The 22,650-nt window shown below is 40.5% G+C and overlaps 1 protein-coding gene across 1 annotated transcript in view; it reads right to left on the minus strand.

Annotated features, from left to right (window-relative positions):
* Positions 1-1,259: 1,259 nt before the first annotated feature.
* LOC137079146 (sushi, von Willebrand factor type A, EGF and pentraxin domain-containing protein 1-like) overlaps positions 1,260-22,650 on the minus strand; it is a 55,263-nt gene continuing 33,872 nt past the window's right edge. The window contains exons 15-18 of the mRNA XM_067447111.1: positions 9,905-10,090; positions 7,749-7,937; positions 5,767-5,949; positions 1,260-1,665 (exon numbers count right to left, since the gene is read on the minus strand). Of these exons, the coding sequence (XP_067303212.1) occupies positions 5,768-5,949; positions 7,749-7,937; positions 9,905-10,090 (557 nt within the window). The 3' untranslated portion in view covers positions 1,260-1,665; position 5,767. The remainder of the gene's footprint in view (positions 1,666-5,766; positions 5,950-7,748; positions 7,938-9,904; positions 10,091-22,650) is intronic.

The following is a 22,650-nucleotide window of genomic DNA, read 5'->3' on the forward strand; positions in this document are numbered from 1 at the left end:
TTTTGTACAAACATTTTTTTTTCTGGGATTTAGCAATCCTGTGAATCACTAAACTAATATTTAGTTGTATGACCACAGTTTTTTAAAACTGCTTGACATCTGTGTGGCATGGAGTCAACCAACTTGTGGCACCTCTCAGCTGTTATTCCACTCCATGATTCTTTAACAACATTCCACAATTCATTCACATTTCTTGGTTTTGCTTCAGAAACAGCATTTTTGATATCACCCCACAAGTTCTCAATTGGATTAAGGTCTGGAGATTGGGCTGGCCACTCCATAACATTAATTTTGTTGGTTTGGAACCAAGACTTTGCCCGTTTACTAGTGTGTTTTGAGTCATTGTCTTGTTGAAACAACCATTTCGAGGGCATGTCCTCTTCAGCATAGGACAACATGACCTCTTCAAGTATTTTAACACATGCAAACTGATCCATGATCCCTGGTATGCGATAAATAGGCCCAACACCATAGTAGGAGAAACATGCCCATATCATGATGCTTGCACCTCCATGCTTCACTGTCTTCACTGTGTACTGTGGCTTGAATTCAGAGTTTGGGGGTCGTCTCACAAACTGCCTGTGGCCCTTGGACCCAAAAAGAACAATTTTACTCTCATCAGTCCACAAAATGTTCCTCCATTTCTCTTTAGGCCAGCTGATGTGTTCTTTGGCAAATTGTAACCTCTTCTGCACATGCCTTTTTTTTTAACAGAGGGACTTTGCGGGGGATTCTTGAAAATAGATTAGCTTCACACAGACGTCTTCTGACTGTCACAGTACTTACAGGTAACTCCAGACTGTCTTTGATCATCCTGGAGGTGATCATTGGCTGAGCCTTTGCCATTCTGGTTATTCTTCTATCCATTTTGATGGTTGTCTTCCGTTTTCTTCCACGTCTCTCTGGTTTTGCTCTCCATTTTAAGGCATTGGAGATCATTTTAGCTGAACAGCCTATCATTTTTTGCACCTCTTTATAGGTTTTCCCCTCTCTAATCAACTTTTTAATCAAAGTACGCTGTTCTTCTGAACAATGTCTTGAACGACCCATTTTCCTCAGCTTTCAAATGCATGTTCAACAAGTGTTGGCTTCATCCTTAAATAGGGGCCACCTGAAAGTGTTTAGGCGAACCCGATACAGAAGCTTGGTTACATAAATATAATCTATTATGAAAACACCCAACATGGCATAAAGAACACAGACAAAACATATATTCTCATGATTGTTTGTTTATTTTCTTCAAATCTACATGTTATATCGATTTCTGGAATCTTTTTTTATGTCAGGGAGTTCATGGAATGTTACATGGTCTGCCTGTTCTGACTAAATGTGCATCAGTGCACCCTCAGGCTGTCTGCATGCACTTTTTCTGAATGTGAACAGCTGACGCTCATATTTTAATCAAAAGGTACCGATACCGGTTTTCATATTCATAACTCCTGACACATATTAACAAATTATGGTCACTATAAGATTTTGAGAATAAAACAGAGGTAAAAAAAAAATGAAAGTCTTAATAATGTATAGTTGGTCAAAGTAATTACTTAAGTAATTTTGAATTTAATCAAAGAAAGTCTAAGTGCGTCGACATCCTCGCAGGTTAACAGGTTAAAAAAATCTAGTTTGAATCAGACGACTGCCTCTTTTCTTTGGGTTCTTTGTAATCTGAAAGAAAAAAGCATGATGTTACTTAATAACATCAATTCAGTTGTCATAGTCACATTCAAGCATGTTAATATAGTACTAATCACAGAAAGTGATTCACTTAAAAATTATTATAGTACCATTAAATTAAGTATGTATTCTAGTTCTCTAAAATCTATTAATGCTTCTATGTCCATGTCCACACTAATATCTTTTCCTTTGAAAACGCAACTTTTTCTCTCCGTTTTGGCCTTCTGTCCACACTGAGACACCGTTTTAAGTCAACAAAAACTTTTTAAGACGTATTTTCATCGTAGCGTGGAATGTGAAGTTATTTGAAAACAACAATGCATGTTTAGTCATGTGATGCATATTGTACCAATAAATATGTATGTTTATACCGCTATTGTGCCAGTTATGAGCTATTCACTTTCCCACAGTTACTAAAATATGTTACTTTGAGCCCCACAGAGATTTCCATCACTGCTGTTCTGCATGACCCGCTCAGTGACTATTAGATAACACTGGGAAAGTGTGCCCTGGTGAAAGGGGCAACAGCGGAGCCCACATCGTACCCCGAAGGAGTTATGTGGAGTACAAAGCTGAGCCGAGGCCTGTCGAAGTGCGGGTGCCCTATCCCAGAGAGGGGAGGGCTCTCTCAAGAGAAAGTTTCCGAGAGGAGCAACCGTGCAAAAATATGTGGGATCCACGCAGGGTCACTCACATAGCCCAAGCCCAAAACCGGTTCTCAAGGATTCAGCGGCAAGGGGCCTGATGCCAGACACTCCGCCACGCCTGGCACCGAGGTGGAGGACTCACAGATTTTGTTTCTGGAGAGAACATAAGGTGCAGTGTCTGTGTAAAGGCTCACTGGGGAAACGCATATTTGCGCAGGCCCCAAGAATAACTGTGTGCAAGTGCATCCAGGTTGAGTGTGTCCTCGGTCAGCGAATAAAACCACTGCCAGTCAGATGTTTCTGGGGAGGCAAACAGGTGATGGTTGATGTATGCAGTGGTCACAGTTTTGTCCATACGGACCAATAGATCTTTGCCCTGTAACCGGCCTTCGAGGCAGCTCAGAGCACGATGTGCTAGCAACTCGAGGCAATCGATGTGCCAATGCAGGTGGCACACCTGCAGAGGCATCCGTGAAAACCACAGCATGCCTGGACATCTGTTCTAGAGGCACTCCGGCCTAAAGGAATGAGGGGTCTATACACGGGCTGAAGGTTTGGCGACAGGCCGGTGTGATGCTGACCCAGTGAGTGTCGCGTTGCTACGCCCATCTTGGGACTCGGCCGTGAAGCGTGAAGCCAAGGCTGAAGCGGTCTCATATGAATCAAGCCGGCGCTGCAGCCGGAAGACTCTGACCCTCCCTCCGATGCAGCAACGGACATCTCCTCATCGCGGGGAGCCCCGAAGGATACAAGGACGGCCTCGTATCCTCGTATGCACATCTCGAGGACGGCCTACCACGTTCCAATGGCAGCTCTACTGGCTGCGGAGTGCGGAAGGGGTGAGGGTTCCCCGGGGGTTGGTTCCCATCGAGGAGTAATGTCTGGCATAACCCTATACCACTCATCTCCGAAGCAAAAGCATAATTTTATGCAATCCCCTGTGTCTCATTTATACCTGCAGTACGTGGCATGAGCACTCGGTGCAATCATTGCATGCCAATGTGTATTTAGGGCCCTATAATTTCCGCGATCACGGAATCGCGGACGGAATCACGGAATTGGCATATTAACGCGGAATCTGCATATAAACACGGAATCTGGTGTTAACGCAGATTTCCCCGGAATTTTACATATTTGTAATGAAATTCTGTGTCGTGTGGGTTAAGAACGTATGTCTGAGGAAAGTGCAGACGGGGGGGAAGCAAATCTCCGCAACACAACCCCTCCCGTCATTTCAGCTCGCCCTTCAAAACAATGAAAGTATGGCGAAGTTGGTCTCCACGGCTCTGCTTTCGGCAGCGAAAAAGTTAAGAAACTCGACGCTAACGGCGGTTTCACACTGCACGCGCAGGCGGCGCAGAAGCTTTGCGTATGGAGAGTGGGAGCCGCGCGCTCGTTGTGCTCAGGCAGCATTGGTCACGCGCGCACCTGAACCGCGGCTCGTGTATTTGCCATATTGTCCATTCTGTCAGATTTTCCGATGTTCTGCTCGACCCCTGTCATCTCGTGCTTTGATTTATAATGAGCACATTAGGCAGCAATGCATATCTGCTGCAAATTGCATATGCATATCTGCCGTTTTCCCCTCTGTTAGTATGTTCCAAACATGCATTTAACATGCTGTAGCCTATGGGTAGTTTACATGATAAGTAACCTTAAAGTTAAAATTAAGCATCTAGTTTTAATAATTTAAAGGGGCCTTTGAAGTTGGGGGAAAAAACTTCAGGCAGTGTTGTGTTTTCGTGTATTTTTATTTTTCACAGCTCTGGATATCATAATGGTGATTGTTAAACACACAGAACAATTCACTAGGCTACATGATTTCATGGTGAAATGTGTTATTTTTTAATGTTAATTTTCAGCTTTAAATGTTTTACTTAATAGTTCTGTATGTAAAAGTAAAAGTACTGTATGTTCTTTTTAAAAAAAATTACTTGAAAGAAAAAGCTACTGGAGCACTTTCATTTTAACTTATATAAACTATTATCATTTATTTTACCGGAAAGTTTAAAGCTAATAACCATTAATATTTGAAGTACTTGAAGTGCAGTGTTATGTCAAATATCATATTTGTCCTAAAAAGTAAATGTGATGTTTGTTACCTCAATAAATTTAAGGTCATTCCTATTTTTTGTTTTATGTTCTATTATATTAACATTAAAAGCACAGTCTTTTTTCACCAAAATAACAGTAAAGGGTAAAAAAAAACCTGAATTGCCAAACATTTTAACGGAAAAAAAGGAATCTGCAAAAATTAAAACGGAAAAAACGGAATTTGCAAAAATTAAAACAGAAAAAACGGAATTTGGGAAAAAATAAAACGGAATTTGGGAAAAAATAAAACGGATTTTATAGGGCCCTATGTATTGGCTCATTGTTATACTCAAAGTAGATTGGCTCTCGTGAGTAAAATTCCTATTTGTCTGTACTCTGATGTGGCGTCGAGAGTGACCGACTTAATGTCGACTTAATGGAACTGAACATGTCTGTTCAAATTTTGAGTGAACTGCCAAGTGAGTGTCATGGCACAAACGCAGCAGGAGTCAGATTACATTTATCGTGATGAATGAGCTGAATGAGCTCTGGTGAAGAGAGCTGAGGTAATCGCGTCCGCAGCATAAATTCACAGCGCGCGTTCAATCTGGAGCTGTCTTTTATTTGTTTTTATTGGATTTTGACATGCTTCAAAGCCTGCAAAGATGGGAAACTGGACCATACACTAAATATAGCCCAAGGTTAAATATTTAATCATTACCAACTATTTGTTAACAGTTTATTTCTTATGTTAAATGTAACTGTTACAATATTTTTTTACATTTATATATTTACGTCCAAGTCTTTATTTAATTACTTTCAGGGCTCGACCTTCATGGGCTTTTCAGGCCTCGTTCTTGTGCTTGTCTGAGTAAATAATGTACTTGTCCATAAAAAAGTTAGATTTTTTTTGTGTGTAAATGTAATTTATTCTGAAGCAATATTTTCGCCAGTTTTCAATCAGCTTTGGCATAATTAAATCTGCATATTTGTGATTTTTGTGCGGCCTTAGGAAGGTGCAGCTTTCAAATTGGGACAGCCTTCATTGCGCCGCTGTGACGCAATCACACTTTATGCAGCCTTCACACTGAGATAGCCGTCATAGTGCCACTGTAATGTAATGTAAATGCTTCACATTGGGACACAGCTATTGTCTCTACCCATGAGTGCTGTTGATTTCATCACAATGTTTATGCTGATCCAACATACTTTAAACATTGAAATGTCAATCTTATCTAAAATGATGTTTTGGATCAAAACTCCACATTGTATCAATGTCACCATGCTATCTGAGAGGTCATCAGAGTACATTTTCCCCAACTCTTTTATGAGTACTGTGAATTCTTCTGACTGTTTTTAGCCTTAGGGAAGTGTGCGATTTCAGATGCAGTGTGAAAACAGCCTAAATTACCTTAAAGGCAACACTCAGGCAAGTGCGACCACTGGCCATCTGGTCCACATGTGACCACTGATGAGCCAACCAGAGTATATCCCTTACTGCAGATGATGGTTACTGTCTCTTGGGGTTTGTACTGTGTCTTCTCTCCAGATTTTACCCACCGGTTTGCCACAGAAGGTGCTGGACAGAAGATATCTAAACCAGGAGAAAAAAACAATTCATAAAGCCAAAAACTTCCATGCTTTACCCCTAATTATATTACACTTTTAAAAGCAAGTGTTCATGCAAGTTCTCGTTTTTCACCCATCTTATCATCTACAAGTGAAAATCACATCTCATAAAAAGTAATACATTTTAGATAAAAAGTACAAATAAATAAATTAAAAGAATTACATAAATAAAGAGGAACAAAAACATATTACGGGCAATGAACAAAGAGTGCTTTCAGTTTTTAAGAGAAATTGAATGTGCACTGTTTTGATGAACATGATTCCCAATTATTTATTATTTATATTCATGATTTGATAATATTTGTACACACTTTCCATTTTTATTTTAATGTTGTAATTTCATTTTTAATTCAATTTGAAGCAGATTTGTTATGTGACAATATTAAAGCTGCTGTCCGTAACATTTTTGTGTTCAAGATTTACAAAAATTATATAATGACAATGTACAACATGAATCCATTTTCCAAACCGTTTTTTTTCGTCTTACCCTGAATCATTATGGTACACTTATAATAAGTATTTATATTGGGACTATTTCAGTCCAGACTGATAGGTACCGCTGCGGAGGAGCACAGTCCCTGCGTGATCCCCCATAGACATAAACAGAGAGAAGTAGCTCCGGCTGCAATGTTCTTCCGCAAGATGCACGCAGTTCTGTTTATTAACCACTAGAGTGCAAAACGTTGCGGACTGCAGCTTTAATGAAAGTTTCTTAACGGTCAAGATCAAATTATCTGCACCTCTTGAGCTGCATCAAGCCATCCCATATTATCAGTCATCACTCACATTAATACACGACAAAGATTAACTGCACAATGTGTGTAAACCTCCAATACATCTATAAAGTAATCATTCCATCACAATTCACAAATAAATCTCTCAATCAAGTGACTGTGTCTATAGTATTATACGCAAATTTTACACAACATTAAAATACTATTTTCAAATAAACTTTTATATTTATTATTATTTTAAATTATTATTGCCCGTGGTTCAGTAATGAACTCTTGTAATAAAGTAGCAGTGGCTGGGACAGATTTTAAGTATCACCTCAAGATGCAATCTAATCCTGTTTACATGAAATAAGCTCTCGAGCAGGTTTAAACTAACGGACCTGTTGCTATGACAGCAAGTCCAGGATGAGCTTCGAAGAACCAAACAATCCGAGATCAAGCCAAATCATCAACAATCAAATACAGCTAACTGAGTTAGCAACGTACGAAGAACAGGTCCCAGGGCTGTAATTACACAATCTCTTTGTTTTTATAAGGACGACCGCTAAAAAAGTAAGCTCTGTATGTAACCCATCCTGTTTGAACCACCCGCTTCTAGCAGGACTCGAAACCAGGTACGCCAGCATGAGAGTTGGATGCTTTAATAAGGAAGCTAAATGCTGCAACTTCTAGCATCAGTTGCAAGAGCATCTCTTGAGATCAGAGGAGTGAGGTTTACTCGCACAGAATCTACTTGCTAGCCTCCGTTACATATATGTTATCCGAACATACTACATATTAAACATATCCGCCATGTTGACATAATTTCCTGACCTACCAGTGTCAGTTACGTCATTTCACCACCATTAACAAAATCTCACTCATGGCATCATGGGATAGTAAAATGTAATATCTCACCGGAAATTGTAGGTCATCAAAGTACATTTTGTCAACTTTTTTATGAGTACTGTGAATTGTTTTTGTCACAGACTAATTTTAGCCTTAGGGAAGTACGTGATTTCAGATGCAGTGTGAAAACAGCCTAAATTACCTTTATGGCAACACTCAGGCAAGTTCAGCCACTTGCCATCTGATCCACATGTGACCACTGATGAGCCAATCAGATCAAATCCTTTACTGCAGGTGATGGTTACTGTCTCTTGGGGTTCGTACTCTGTCCTCTCTCCACGTTTTACCCATCGGTTTGCCACAACAGGTGCTGAACAGAAGATTTTTGGCTCTAAACAAGGAGAAAAAAACAATTAATAAAGCCAAAAACTTGATCTTCCATGCTTAACCCCTAATTATATGACAGCATTAAAAATAAGTGTTTATGCAAGGTCTCCTTTTTCACCCATTTTATCATCTACTAGTTAAAATCACAACTCATAAAAAGAAATATGATTTACATAAAAAAAGTACAAATAAAAAATAAAAAATATAGAATAACACTAAGAATAACATTTTAGGTACAGTAACCAAAACCCAACATCTGATGGTTTTCATAATAACAACATCTCATGGCATCATATTAACGTCAAATATCAACATTTTAGCTATTGTAACCAAAACCTGCTAAATATCAATGTTAACACCCACACAGCATTTAAAGTATAAAATGACAGGGATTCCATGTCTATCCAATGTTGGAGGTTGATATCAAGTCAATGTTGGGTTTTGACATCAACCTGATTTCACCAAGAGTTCAATGTTGGAGTCCAGTGTCTTTCTGATGTTAGATTTAGAGCAAGAAACTACCTTTAGTGAGCAGCATGCATTCTTCATATCACTTGAAATATGGGAGGTAGGGCTGAATGATTTGTGAAAATAGTCTTATTGCAATTAAAAAAAAAAAAACTATATTGTGTTTGCAATTTAATACGCAATTATTTTTTTCAGCTATTTATCTTCTGTACTATTCAACAAAGATAAGCAATTTTCTCGTCTTTACTGTTGTTTGATTATTTTAATGACATCATATACAGCAGGAGATTTGCATTCACACTAATGCATAGATCTCCTTTAAAATATAAGATATAAGATGTGGTTTGTCCTGTCTATTTAATCCCTTAAAACATTAACTGTGTTTACATTAATTTTGCGTTATAAAAGCAATCTGAGATGCACATGTACGCATGCGTGAGCACTTTTCACAAAGCGCGGCGCGAACATTTGAAACTGAAAAACTTCTGTCAGGTTTTCTATTTTTAATATATAAGCACACTGCATTACAAACGACACAAATAAAGCCTTCATAGTGCATTTGTAAGGAAAATATGGCTGGGCAACACACTGTAAGCGTAACATCAAGCAAAGTTTCTCACAGCGCATATTCTGTGTAATGAAGCCTACGAAAAATGAATTTGTGATTCACATCAACCTTTCTAAATTATGAAATGTTATTTTATGATTTGTATGTGTGTGTAAGAGAGAGAGAGGGGAATTAGAAGCAAGCAAAATACGGGTGTTTCTAAAACAAACGCAGTGCCATTATCATGGTCCAGTATTATTAGAGAGAGGATATTTTCTCCCTCCCCAATTGTATGACCAACACAATATTAGACTGATTAAAAACAAACTGTTCTTCCCTGTAGGCATATCATGCAAAGTTGATGCTTCTTGCTTGCGTGTAACTTGACCAGACTGTAATCGCAGCCTTTGCGGTTAAAAAATTGTGTTTTATCATACTGCGATATTATCGCAAATGCCCTATTGGGAGGTAGCCGAACTCAGTTTTTTTAAATTAAGTATTCAAACTAGGGCTGCATCTAAAATCACACACTCTCTTGAGTAATTACTTATTTTCAACAAAGACGACCACTAAAAAAGTACATTCTATGTGTAACCCATCCTGTTTGAACTAACCGCTCTTAGCGGGACTCCTACCCCGGTACGCCAGCATGAGAGCTGGATGCTTTAATATGTATAGATATATATATATAATCCGAACATACATACTAACATATGACATAATCTCCTGACCTACCAGTGACAGTTACATGGTTTCACCGCCATTAACAAATTCTCTCCTGTGGCATCATGGGATAGTAAAGTGTTCAATCTCGCCAGAAGTAGTAGGTCATTTTGCCAAGAAAAGTAAATTTTGCCAACTCTTTTATGAGTACTGTGAATTATTTTGTCACAGACTGTTTTTAGCCTTAAGGAAGTATGTGATTTCAGATGCAGTGTGAAAACAGCCTAAATTACCTTCAGGGCAACACTCAGGCAAGTTCAGCCACTTGCCCTCTGATCCACATGTGACCACTGATGAGCCAATCAGATAAAATCCCTCTTTGCAGGTGATGGTTACTGTGTCTTTGGGTTCGTACTGCGTTCTCTCTCGACGGTTTACCCATCGGTTTGCCACAACAGGTGCTGAACAGAACTTTGGCTCTAAACCAGGAGAAAAAACAATTCATAAAGTCAAAAAGTTGACCTTCAGTGTTTGACCCCTAATTATATGACGTCATTAAAAATAAGTGTTCATACAGCATGCCAGCATGAGAGTTGGACGCTTTAACAAGGAGGCTAAAGGCTGCAACCTCTAGTGTCAGTCACTAGAGCGTCTCTTGAAATCAGAGGAGTGAGGTTTACTCACACAGCAACTACTAGCTGGCCTCCATTACATATATGTAATCCGAACATACTACATACTAACATATTCAACATGTTAACATAATCACCTGACTTACCAGCGTCAGTTACGTTGTTTTACCACCATTAACAAATTATCTTCCATGGCATCATGGGACAGTAAAGTGTCCAATCTAGCTAGAAATAGTAGTAGGTCATCAGAGTACATTTTGCCAACTCTTTTATGAGTACTGTGAAATATTTTATTCTATTTGTTTTTAGCCTTATGGTGTGTTCACACTAGACGCAAATAAAGCAATAAAATTATGCGCAAGTCATTTACATATTAAGTCAATGCAAAACGCTAATAGACACTGTGCGGCGCGATTTGTGCAAAGTTGAAAAATCTGCACTTGGCAGATATTCACGCCGCGTTAACCAATCAGGAGCCTGCTTGCTGTTGTCTTGGAGTTTGTACTGCATCCTGTCTTCACGTGTACCCATAGGTTTGCCACAGCAAGTGCTGAGCAGATGATATTTAGACCAGGAGAAAAAAAATCATAAAGGCAAAAACTTGATCTTCCATGCTTGACTCCTAATTATATGACATCATTAAAAGAAGTGTTAATGCAAGCTCTCTTTTTCACCCATCGTATCATCTACTAGTAAAAATTGCAGCTCATAAACGGTCATATAATTTACATAAAAAAGTACAAATAAATAAATTAAAAGAATAACACTGAGAAGTTTAATACCTAACCAGCAGGTCACAGGCATCATAAGGCACATAAATATAGGTTTTAGGGTGACCAAAATTGATTGTCAGGACGATGTTTAATGCCATCATCAATTTGACATTGAATACTGACAGCAGATAACCTTGATATTTACTGGTTTTGAGTGAACGCCAAATTCACATTAATGCCAAAGGCCAACATTTTAGGTACAGTAACCAAAACCCAACATCTGATGGTCGTCATAATGATAACATCTTATGGTATAATATTAAAGGGTTAGTTCACCCAAAAATGAAATTGATGTCATTAATGACTCACCCTAATGTCGTTCCACACCCGTAAGACCTTCGTTCATCATCGGAACACAGTTTAAGATATTTTATATTTTAGTCTCAGAGCATAATGCTGTCAATGCCCACTTCACTGTCCATGTCCAAAAAGCTAATAAAAACATCATCAAAGTAGTCCATATGTGACATCAGTTGGTTGATTAGAGTCTCTTGAAGCATCGAAAATACATTTTTGTCCAAAAATATTAAAAACTACGATTTTATTCAGCATTGTCTTCTCCTCCATGTGCCTCCAAAAAGAATCAAACGGCTAATGAATCAGTGAATCGATCAAAGATTCGGGTCGGCAATGTCACGTGATTTCAACAGCGAACTGCTGAAAGTGCTGAAATCACGTGACATTGGCGACCCGAATCTTCAATCCGATGATGAACGAAGGTCTTCTGCTATGTATTCCATTCAATTTACATTTACATTTAATCATTTAGCAGACGCTTTTATCCAAAGTGACTTACAAAAAAGGGGAGAGTAATAGAAGCAACAAAACAGACAAGGCCAACAACCTGTAAGAGCTGTAAGAAATCTCAATTTATTAGCACAGTACACAATTTTTTTTTTTTTTAAATAGACATCTACAACAAAAACTCACGTACCCAAAATGCCGAACACTGGATTTTGATAGCTATGATAACAACCCATTAGGACTAAGGCTGTTGCCCCAGCTGTTGTCGTTAATGCAGATTCAGTGGCCCAATGGGTTGGTTTTGTATGGCATTCTAGCTAAACGCGCAGCAATAGCCATCTACAACAAAAACTCACGTACGCAAAATACAGAACACTGGATTTTGATAGTTATGATAACTATGTAACACACCCGCCTGAAGGCACAAATCCGGATGAGAGACGTAGATATGATCCAGGAGTGTGCGCTTTTTGGTCGTTGCTGTGGTGATCAGTAAGTGCTATTCTGTATTGGTCAGGTGCAATTGGAAAAGATGTGTCTTAAGATGTTTTTTAAAAATGGCTACAGACTCGGCAGCACGAATTGAGATCGGCAGGTCATTCCACCAGGTGGGAACGGTCCAGGAAAATGTCCGTGAGATCGATTTCATGCCTCTTTGGGATGGAACCACGAGGCGCCGCTCGCTCGCAGAACGCAAGCTTCTGGAGGGTGTGTAAGTCTGAACAAGTGAGTTTAGGTATATTGGTGCAGAGCCAGTGGTTGTTTTGTAGGCAAGAACTAGTGCCTTGAATTTGATGCGAGCAGCCATTGGCAGCCAGTGCAGTTTGATGAAGAGAGGCGTAACATGCGCTCTCTTCGGCTCATTAAAGACCACTCTCGCCGCTGCATTCTGGATAAGCTGCAAGGGTTTGATAGCACATGCTGGAAGCCCAGCCAGAAGAGCATTACAATAGTCCAGTCTGGAGAGAACAAGAGCTTGAACCAGGAGTTGTGCAGCCTGTTCTGATAGGAAGGGTCTAATCTTTCTAATGTTGTATAAAGCAAATCTGCAGGACCGGGCTGTTGCAGTAATGTGGTCAGTGAAGTTTAACTGGTCATCAATCACAACTCCAAGGTTTCTGGCTGTCCTTGATGGAGATATGGTCGATGAACCAAGCTGAATGGAGAAATTTTGATGAAGTGCTGGGTTGGTTGAGAAAACAAGTAATTCTGTCTTTGCAAGATTGAGTTTAAGATGATGCTCTTTCATCCAGTCAGAAATGTCTGTCAGACAGGCAGCGATACGAACACTGACTGTAGGATCATCTGGTTGAAATGAGAAGTAGAGTTGAGTGTCATCAGCATAGCAGTGATAGGAGAAGCCGTGTTTCTGAATGACAGAACCTAAGGATGACATGTAGATGGAGAAGAGAAGTGGTCCAAACACTGAGCCCTGGGGAACCCCAGTAGCTAGATGATGTGACTTAGACACTACACCTCTCCATGACACCCTGTAGGACCTACCAGAGAGGTAAGACCTGAACCACTGGAGAGCAGTTCCTGAGATCCCCGCCTTCTTAAGTGTTGACAGGAGGATCTGGTGGTTAACTGTGTCAAAAGCAGCAGACAGATCCAGCAGAATGAGCACTGAGGATTTGGAAGCTGCTTTTGCCAGTCTCAGTGCCTCAGTTACCGAGAGCAAGGCAGTCTCAGTCGAATGGCCGCTTTTGAAGCCGGATTGGTTGTTGTCTAGGAGGTTCAAGAAACATAGAGAGTTGATTGAACACAACTCGCTCAAGGGTCTTTGCAATGAAAGGCAGAAGGGATACCGGTCGGAAGTTTTCTAAAAGTGCTGGATTCAGAGAGGGTTTCTTAAGCAGTGGGGTTACCCGAGCCTGCTTAAATGCTGTGGGAAAGGTTCCCGTGTGAAGAGAAGTGTTGACAATGTGAGTGAGTGCAGGAGTGATTGAAGAAGAAATAGCCTGAAGGAGGTGAGTGGGTATAGGATCAAGTGGAGAGGTAGTAGGGTGATTGGAAAGGACGAGTTTAGAAATATCTGCCTCGAAGAGCGGAGAGAAGGATGGAAGCGTGTTCGTTTTTGTGGTTGAGATGTGCGGGTCAGTTTGTGGTGAGGAGAACTGGTTGCTAATGAGAGCTGTTTTGTTTGTGAAAAATGATGCAAAGTCATCAGCTGTAAGAGTTGATGAAGGAGGGGGAGGAGGAGGACAAAGGAGAGAGGAGAATGTTTTAAAGAGTTTGCGAGAGTCAGAGCAATTGTTGATTTTGTTGTCGTAGTATGTTGTTTTAGCAGTGGAGACATTTGTAGAGAAAGAAGAGAGAAGAGACTGATACAAGGTAAGGTCAGTATAGTTTTTAGATTTCTGCCATTTCCTCTCTGCCGCCCTGAGTCCAGAGCGATGTTCACGGAGAACATCAGACAGCCAGGGGGCATATGGGGTGGGGCAGGCTGGTCTGGATGAAAGGGGGCAAAAACTGTCTGAGGATGTTAGAGTGGAGCAAAGAGTGTCAGTAGCACTGTTAGTGTCCAGTGCTGAGAACTGAGCAGGTGGAGGGAGTGAAGATGATACGATAGTGGATAGGTGAGAGGGAGAGAGTGAGCGTAGATTACGCCGAAAGGTAATCTGTGTAGGAGTGTGTGTTGTATCAGGAGTCAGTATGAGGTTAAGAGTGATGAGAAAGGGGTCTGAGGTGTGTAATGGAGTAACTAAAGTGTTGTCCGTGGAGCAGTTGCGTGTGTAGACAAGGTCTAATTGGTTACCTGATCTGTGAGTAGCCATAGTATATACTAACTTAAGGTCAAATGAAGTCAGTAGAGTGCTGAAGTCTGCAGCTAGGTGTTTATCAAGATGGATGTTGAAGTCACCAAGCAGAATCAGAGGAGTGCCATCCTCAGGGAAGCTAGAAAGTAACACATCCAACTCCTCCACAAAGTTACCGAGGTGACCTGGAGGACGATAGACCACTACCACATGGATTTTAACAGGGTGAGTAATAGTGATTGAGTGCGATTCAAATGAATTGGCCAGTAGAGACGGTAATGGATCAAATTTCCAATCATTTGAGATAAAACAAACCAGTACCCCCACCCCTCCCAATAGGCCGAGGAGTGTGTGAAAAAGTATAATTGGTTGAGAGGGCTGCAGGAGTGGCAGTGTCCTCTGGTTTGATCCAGGTCTCAGGTAGGGCCATGAGGCTGAGCTGAGAATGAGTCCCAATAGATGAAATAAAGTCTGCTTTGTTTACAGCCGACTGGCAATTCCAGAGACCAATTGGAATAGAGAGTAAAGTAGCAGAGGATGTTAGGATATAGCGCAAATTATTAGGATTGCGGCGTCTCGTGCGTACAGAGCGTGATTTACGAGTGCTAGTAGTAATAGTTGAGATTTGAAAGCACATGGTGAATACAGATCAGAGAAAAGGCCAAATAGAAATTAGAAAAGAACCGAACACAAATAATGAAAAAGAAGAGGATACTCAAGTGCCTTGCCGGGGTCCTTGTTCGGGCGGAGTTGCGCTGGGAAGAGTTGAAGTCTTTACACTCGTTGGTCTTGCGCTGGGAAGAGTTGAAGTCTTTACACTCGTTGGTCTTGCGCTGGGAAGAGTTGAAGTCTTTACACTCGTTGGTCTTCACACAAGGAGGGCTTCACACTGCCGCTTCCGCTGCCGCGGACTATCATGCTATTTATACTCACTTGAGAATCGTTATTGAAAGCAGCTGGGAACGCCCCCAACAAACTCACTCCCAACGTGGCAATGACCAAACAAATGCTAACTCAACAATTGCTAACTCCCACACACACCAAAACTAGTAATACACACCACTGCACTACACAGACACACTTATTCAACAACAAATGAACAAACAATCAAATGAGAAAAGTTACAAACACTTACAGAGTAGCTGTCTATCAGTCAATTAATTGCTCCTCTCTAGTCTCTAGTCCTCTCAATTAATTTAAGACGCAGACGAGGCGTAGACGCGACGTAGACGTCACGTAAATCACGGGTGGCAGTGAAGTGTCCTCTCAGACGTTACGCGTCATTTACGTGTAGCAGTGAAGTAATATATGTTTTCGCTAACACGTAGTATAACACGCTACTCAACACGGCTCAGTGCAGTGTGTCAGCGAATGCACTAATTACTTTCTCTTCACTCATTTCTCTCAATGAACATTTGCTTCTGTCTTATGCCGTGAGGTCTGCGATTTTATGTGAGTGTGTGAATTCTTGTTTAATCCCACAAAGACAATATGTGGGGAAACGTGTGTATATATATATATATATATATATATATATATATATATATATATATATATATATATATATATATATATATATATATATATATATAGAGGTGAAGCATTGATTGACTGATAGACAACTACTGTGTAAGTGTTTGTAACTTTTCTCATTTTTGATTGTTAGTTCATTTGTTTGTTGGATAAGTGTGTCTGTGTGGTGCAGTGGTGTGTATTAGTAGTTTTGGTGTATTCTTGCGGTGTGTGTGGGAGTTAGCATTTGTTGAGTTAGCATTTGTTTGGTCATTGCCACGTTGGGAGTGAGTTTGTTGGGGGCGTGGCCAGCGAGGTATTAAAAGCCTCGTGTGTTTGTTAGCAGTTGGCTAGAGGTGAAGCATTGATTGACTGATAGACAACTACTGTGTAAGTGTTTGTAACTTTTCTCATTTTTGATTGTTTGTTCATTTGTTGTTGGATAAGTGTGTCTGTGTGGTGCAGTGGTGTGTATTAGTAGTTTTGGTGTATTCTTGCGGTGTGTGTGGGAGTTAGCATTTGTTGAGTTAGCATTTGTTTGGTCATTGCCACGTTGGGAGTGAGTTTGTTGGGGGCGTGGCCAGCGAGGTATAAAAAGCCTCGTGTGTTTGTTAGCAGTTGGCTAGAGGTGAAGCATTGATTGACTGATAGACAACTACTGTGTAAGTGTTTGTAACTTTTCTCATTTTTGATTGTTTGTTCATTTGTTGTTGGATAAGTGTGTCTGTGTGGTGCAGTGGTGTGTATTAGTAGTTTTGGTGTATTCTTGCGGTGTGTGTGGGAGTTAGCATTTGTTGAGTTAGCATTTGTTTGGTCATTGCCACGTGGGGAGTGAGTTTGTTGGGGGCGTTCCCAGCTGCTTTCAATAACGATACTCAAGTGAGTATAAATAGCGTGATAGTCCGCGGCAGCGGAAGCGGCAGTGTGAAGCCCTCCTTGTGTGAAGACCGACGAGTGTAAAGACTTCAACTCTTCCCTGTGCAAGACCGACGAGTGTAAAGACTTCAACTCTTCCCTGTGCAAGACCGACGAGTGTAAAGACTTCAAATCTTCCCTGTGCAACTCCTCGCGAGCAAGGACCCCGACAAGGCACTTGAGTATCATCTTCCTTTCATTATTTGTGTTCGGTTCTTTTCTAATTACGATCTGGCCTTTTCTCTGATCTGTATTCACCATGTGCTTTCAAATCTCAACTATAACTACTACCACTCGTAATTCATGCTCTGTACGCACGAGACGCCGCAATCCTAATAATTTGCGCTATATCCTAACATCCTCTGCTACTTTACTCTCTATTCCAATTGGTCTCTGGAATTGCCAGTCTGCTGTAAACAAAGCAGACTTCATTTCATCTATTGGGACTCATTCTCAGCTCAGCCTCATGGCCCTAACTGAGACCTGGATCAAACCAGAGGACACTGCCACTCCTGCAGCCCTTTCAACCAATTTAACTTTTTCACACACTCCTCGGCCTATTGGGAGGGGTGGGGGTACTGGTTTGCTTATCTCAAATGATTGGAAATTTGATCCATTACCATCTCTACCGGCCAGTTCATTTGAATCGCACTCAATCACTATTACTCACCCTGTTAAAATCCATGTGGTAGTGGTCTATCGTCCTCCAGGTCACCTCGGTAACTTTGTGGAGGAGTTGGATGTGTTAATTTCTAGCTTCCCTGGGGATGGCACTCCACTGATTCTGCTTGGTGACTTCAACATCCATCTTGATAAACACCTAGCTGCAGACTTCAGCACTCTACTGACTTCATTTGACCTTAAGTTAGTATCTACTACGGCTACTCACAGATCAGGTAACCAATTAGACCTCGTATACACACGCAACTGCTCCACGGACAACACTTTAGTTACTCCATTACACACCTCAGACCACTTTCTCATCACTCTTAACCTCATACTGATTCCTGATACAACACGCACTCCTACACAGATTACCTTTCGGCGTAATCTACGCTCACTCTCTCCCTCTCACCTATCCACTATGGTTTCATCTTCACTCCCTCCACCTGCTCAGTTCTCAGCACTGGACACTAACAGTGCTACCGACACACTTTGCTCCACTCTAACATCCTCCTTAGACAGTTTTTGCCCCCTTTCATCCAGACCAGCCCGCCCCACCCCATCTGCCCCCTGGCTGTCTGATGTTCTCCGTGAACATCGCTCTGGACTCAGGGCGGCAGAGAGGAAATGGCGGAAATCTAAAAACTATACTGACCTTACCTTGTATCAGTCTCTTCTCTCTTCTTTCTCTACAAATGTCTCCACTGCTAAAACAACATACTACCACAACAAAATCAACAAATGCTCTGACTCTCGCAAACTCTTTAAAACATTCTCCTCTCTCCTTTGTCCTCCTCCTCCCCCTCCTTCATCAACTCTTACAGCTGATGACTTTGTATAATTTTTCACAAACAAAACATCCCTCATCAGCAAACAGTTCTCCTCATCACAAACTGACAAGCACATCTCAACAACTAACACTCCATCCTTCTCTCCGCTCTCCGAGGCAGATATTTCTAAACTCATCCTTTCAAATCACCCTACTACATGTCCACTTGATCCTATACCCACTCACCTCCTTCAGGCCATTTCTTCTTCAATCACTCCTGCACTCACTCACATTGTCAACACTTCTCTTCACACGGGAACCTTTCCCAAAGCATTTAAGCAGGCTCGGGTAACCCCACTGCTTAAGAAACCCTCTCTGAATCCAGCACTTTTAGAAAACTACCGACCGGTATCCCTTCTGCCTTTCATTGCAAAGACCCTTGAGCGAGTTGTGTTCAATCAACTCTCTATGTTTCTTGAAAGGGACAACCTCCTAGACAACAACCAATCCGGCTTCAAGAGCGGCCATTTGACTGAGACTGCCTTGCTCTCGGTAACTGAGGCACTGAGACTGGCAAAGGCAGCTTCCAAATCCTCAGTGCTCATTCTGCTGGATCTGTCTGCTGCTTTTGACACAATTAACCACCAGATCCTCCTGTCAACACTTAAGACGATGGGTATCTCAGGAACTGCCTTCCAGTGGTTCAGGTCTTACCTCTCTGGTAGGTCCTACAGGGTGTCATGGAGAGGTGTAGTGTCTAAGTCACATCATCTAGCTACTGGGGTTCCCCAGGGCTCAGTCCTTGGACCACTTCTTTTCTCCATCTACATGTCATCATTAGGTTCCGTCATTCAGAAACATGGCTTTTCCTATCACTGCTATGCTGATGACACTCAACTCTACTTCTCATTTCAACCAGATGATCCTACAGTCAGTGTTCGTATCGCTGCCTGTCTGACAGACAATTCTGACTGGATGAAAGAGCATCATCTTAAACTTAATCTTGCAAAGACAGAATTACTTGTTTTCTCAACCAACCCAGCACTTCATCAAAATTTCTCCATTCAGCTTGGTTCATCGACCATAACTCCATCAAGGACAGCCAGGAACCTTGGAGTTGTGATTGATGACCAGTTAAACTTCACTGACCACATTACTGCAACAGCCCGGTCCTGCAGATTTGCTTTATACAACATTAGAAAGATTAGACCCTTCCTATCAGAACAGGCTGCACAACTCCTGGTTCAAGCTCTTGTTCTCTCCAGACTGGACTATTGTAATGCTCTTCTGGCTGGGCTTCCAGCATGCACTATCAAACCCTTGCAGCTGATCCAGAATGCAGCGGCGAGAGTGGTCTTTAATGAGCCGAAGAGAGCGCATGTTACGCCTCTCTTCATCAAACTGCACTGGTTGCCAATGGCTGCGCGCATCAAATTCAAGGCTCTAGTTCTCGCCTACAAAACAACCACTGGTTCTGCACCAATATACCTAAACTCACTTGTTCAGACTTACACACCCTCCAGAAGCTTGCGTTCTGCGAATGAGCGGCGCCTCGTGGTTCCATCCCAAAGAGGCATGAAATCGCTCTCACGGACATTTTCCTGGACCGTTCCCACCTGGTGGAATGACCTGCCGATCTCAATTCGTGCTGCCGAGTCTAGGGATGGGTACCGAAACCCGGTATTAAACGGGCAAAGAGCAAAACGACAGCCCTAATGAGATGACGGAGGACAGAACAGAACTAAACATTCAAACATAGCCTGGTTATACTTTACATTAGATTGTGATAATGTGATTTTATTTTAGATTTTGGCTTTAGATTTTGGCAAAGAATATAATTTTAATATTTATGTCTAGCCCAACTTAATTCCATTTGCAGCAGTAGCCTACGCTGTCATTTCTCCCTATAACTCAAACGCAATGACAGAATCAGCACGACTGATGATTGTTGTAAAATACAGTCTAGCTACTGCTGGTAAATTGTGGGATGCGTTTAATAATAAAAAGAGCGATTAAAAGCACAAACATGTCCGCAAGAGATTGTTCCCAAGTCGGCGCGCGCTCCGAAACAGCCCGCAAAGTGACGAGCAAATTACACTTTCGGTTTCACACTCGCGTCGAAACGATCAAATGAACACAAACATCTGTGTCAAAATGACCGGCTTGGAGAGTCTCTTAAACACAGTTTGTGTCTAAAATGGACGTTGTTGTTATGAATAGTCGGGAGAAAATGAAGTGCATCTGCCTAGTATCAGTCGCCTATAGATCTGCACATCTGTCTTAAAGAGGCAGCAGTGTAAATAAACATGCTGATGAATTACTGCGAATTAAACAACCAAATGCAAAGAGCAAATCACTCACAGCTCTTGAATTAATAACTTCAGCTTTAATAAGCATTCATTTATCCTATCTATGATAAACTATGCAGTGTTATTTTACATTTGATTACTAGAATTCTTCCTGAAATTAAAGCACTGTGTAGGCCTTTATAATGTGTATCTTTGTTAATTGTGTGTGTTTGTGTGTGTATGGGATATATATATATATATATATATATATATATATATATATATATATATATATATATATATATATATATATATATATATATATATATATATATATATAGTAAATCTCAAAAAGTACCGATAAGAATACCGTTAAAGTACCGGACCGATAAGCAGTATCGTTAAGAGTAGTAATACCGTTAAAACCTTAACGATACCCATCCCTAGCCGAGTCTGTAGCCATTTTTAAAAAAACATCTTAAGACACATCTTTTCCAACTGCACTTTTCCTATTGCACTTGACCAATACAGAATAGCACTTACTGATCATATCTACGTCTCTCATCCGCATTTGTGCCTTCAGGCGGGTATGTTACATAGTTATCATAGCTACCAAAATCCAGTGTTCTGTATTTTGCGTACGTGAGTTTTTGCTGTCGATGGCTATTGCTGCGCGTTTAGCTAGAATGCCATACAAAACCAACCCATTAGGCCACTGAATCCGCATTAACGACAACAGTTGGGGCATCAGCCTTAGTCCTAATGGGTTGTTATCATAGCTATCAAAATCCAGTGTTCTGTATTTTCCGTACGTGAGTATTTGTTGTAGCTGGCTATAAAAAAAAAAAAAAAAAGTTGTGTACTGTGCTAATTAATTGAGATTTCTTACAGCTCTTACAGGTTGTTGGCCTTGTTTGTTTCGTTGCTTCTATTGCTCTACCCTTTTTTGTAAGTCGCTTTGGATAAAAGCGTCTGCTAAATGATTAAATGTAAATGTATATATATATATATATATATATATATATATATATATATATATATATATATATATATATATATATATATATATATATATATATATATACGTATATATTTAGATATTAGTTTTTGAACAGCTAATTTATTTAGCTTATTGTTCAATTACAGTTACGAAGGTTTTACTCAGTATACCGTCGCAAGGACTGTGCAAGAACACACAGGGCCTCGCGCAAAGTGAAGTGACAGCTGACTTGATGTTAAAAGTAGTTAAAGTTTGCTTTTTGTCCTTTAAAATACTATAATAGTTAAAATACATAGACATAGCTGAAATGTGTACCGTGATGCTGTATTATTCTAGTACTTGTTCAAATTGTATTATCTTGAATAACTTGCAATATTTTTCTTTGTGAGGAAGTGATTAATGGGCATATGTCACTCAGCGCGGCATCGCACTTCAGAGAGCTTTATTCGGGCCAATCAAATTCTGATATATATATCCATCCAGCTCGTCGGTAGCAGCTGGGGTTAGGTTCAAGTTCAAGTTCAATTTTATTTATATAGCACATTTCCCACAGCCCCCAGGCTGACCAAAGTGCTTTACAGAAGGTCAAGAATAGCATACATACATAAAAATAAAACCAGAAGAGAGTAAAAAATAAAAAACACAACTTTTAAAAGTCAAACACATCAGGGTAATCAGTACACTAAAGAAAATAGAAAAGTTTTTAACAACAGGTGTCACTCAAGGACACCTCGACACTTGGTCAGGTGGAACCGGGGATCGAACCACCAACCTTTCGGTCTGTAGACAATCCGAATAGAATAGAATAGAATAGAATAGAATAGAATAGAATAGAATAGAATATAATAGAATAGAATAGAATAGAATAGAATAGAATAGAATAGAATAGAATAGAATAGAATGTCTGATATCCGATAGTAGCCTACATGCAATAACTAGAGCTATTATAAACACAAAACAGTTTATGTCCTATATGCCTCGCTA

The sequence above is a fragment of the Pseudorasbora parva genome, chromosome 6 (genome assembly GCF_024679245.1).
Source record: "Pseudorasbora parva isolate DD20220531a chromosome 6, ASM2467924v1, whole genome shotgun sequence".
In the NCBI taxonomy this organism is placed as follows: domain Eukaryota; kingdom Metazoa; phylum Chordata; class Actinopteri; order Cypriniformes; family Gobionidae; genus Pseudorasbora; species Pseudorasbora parva.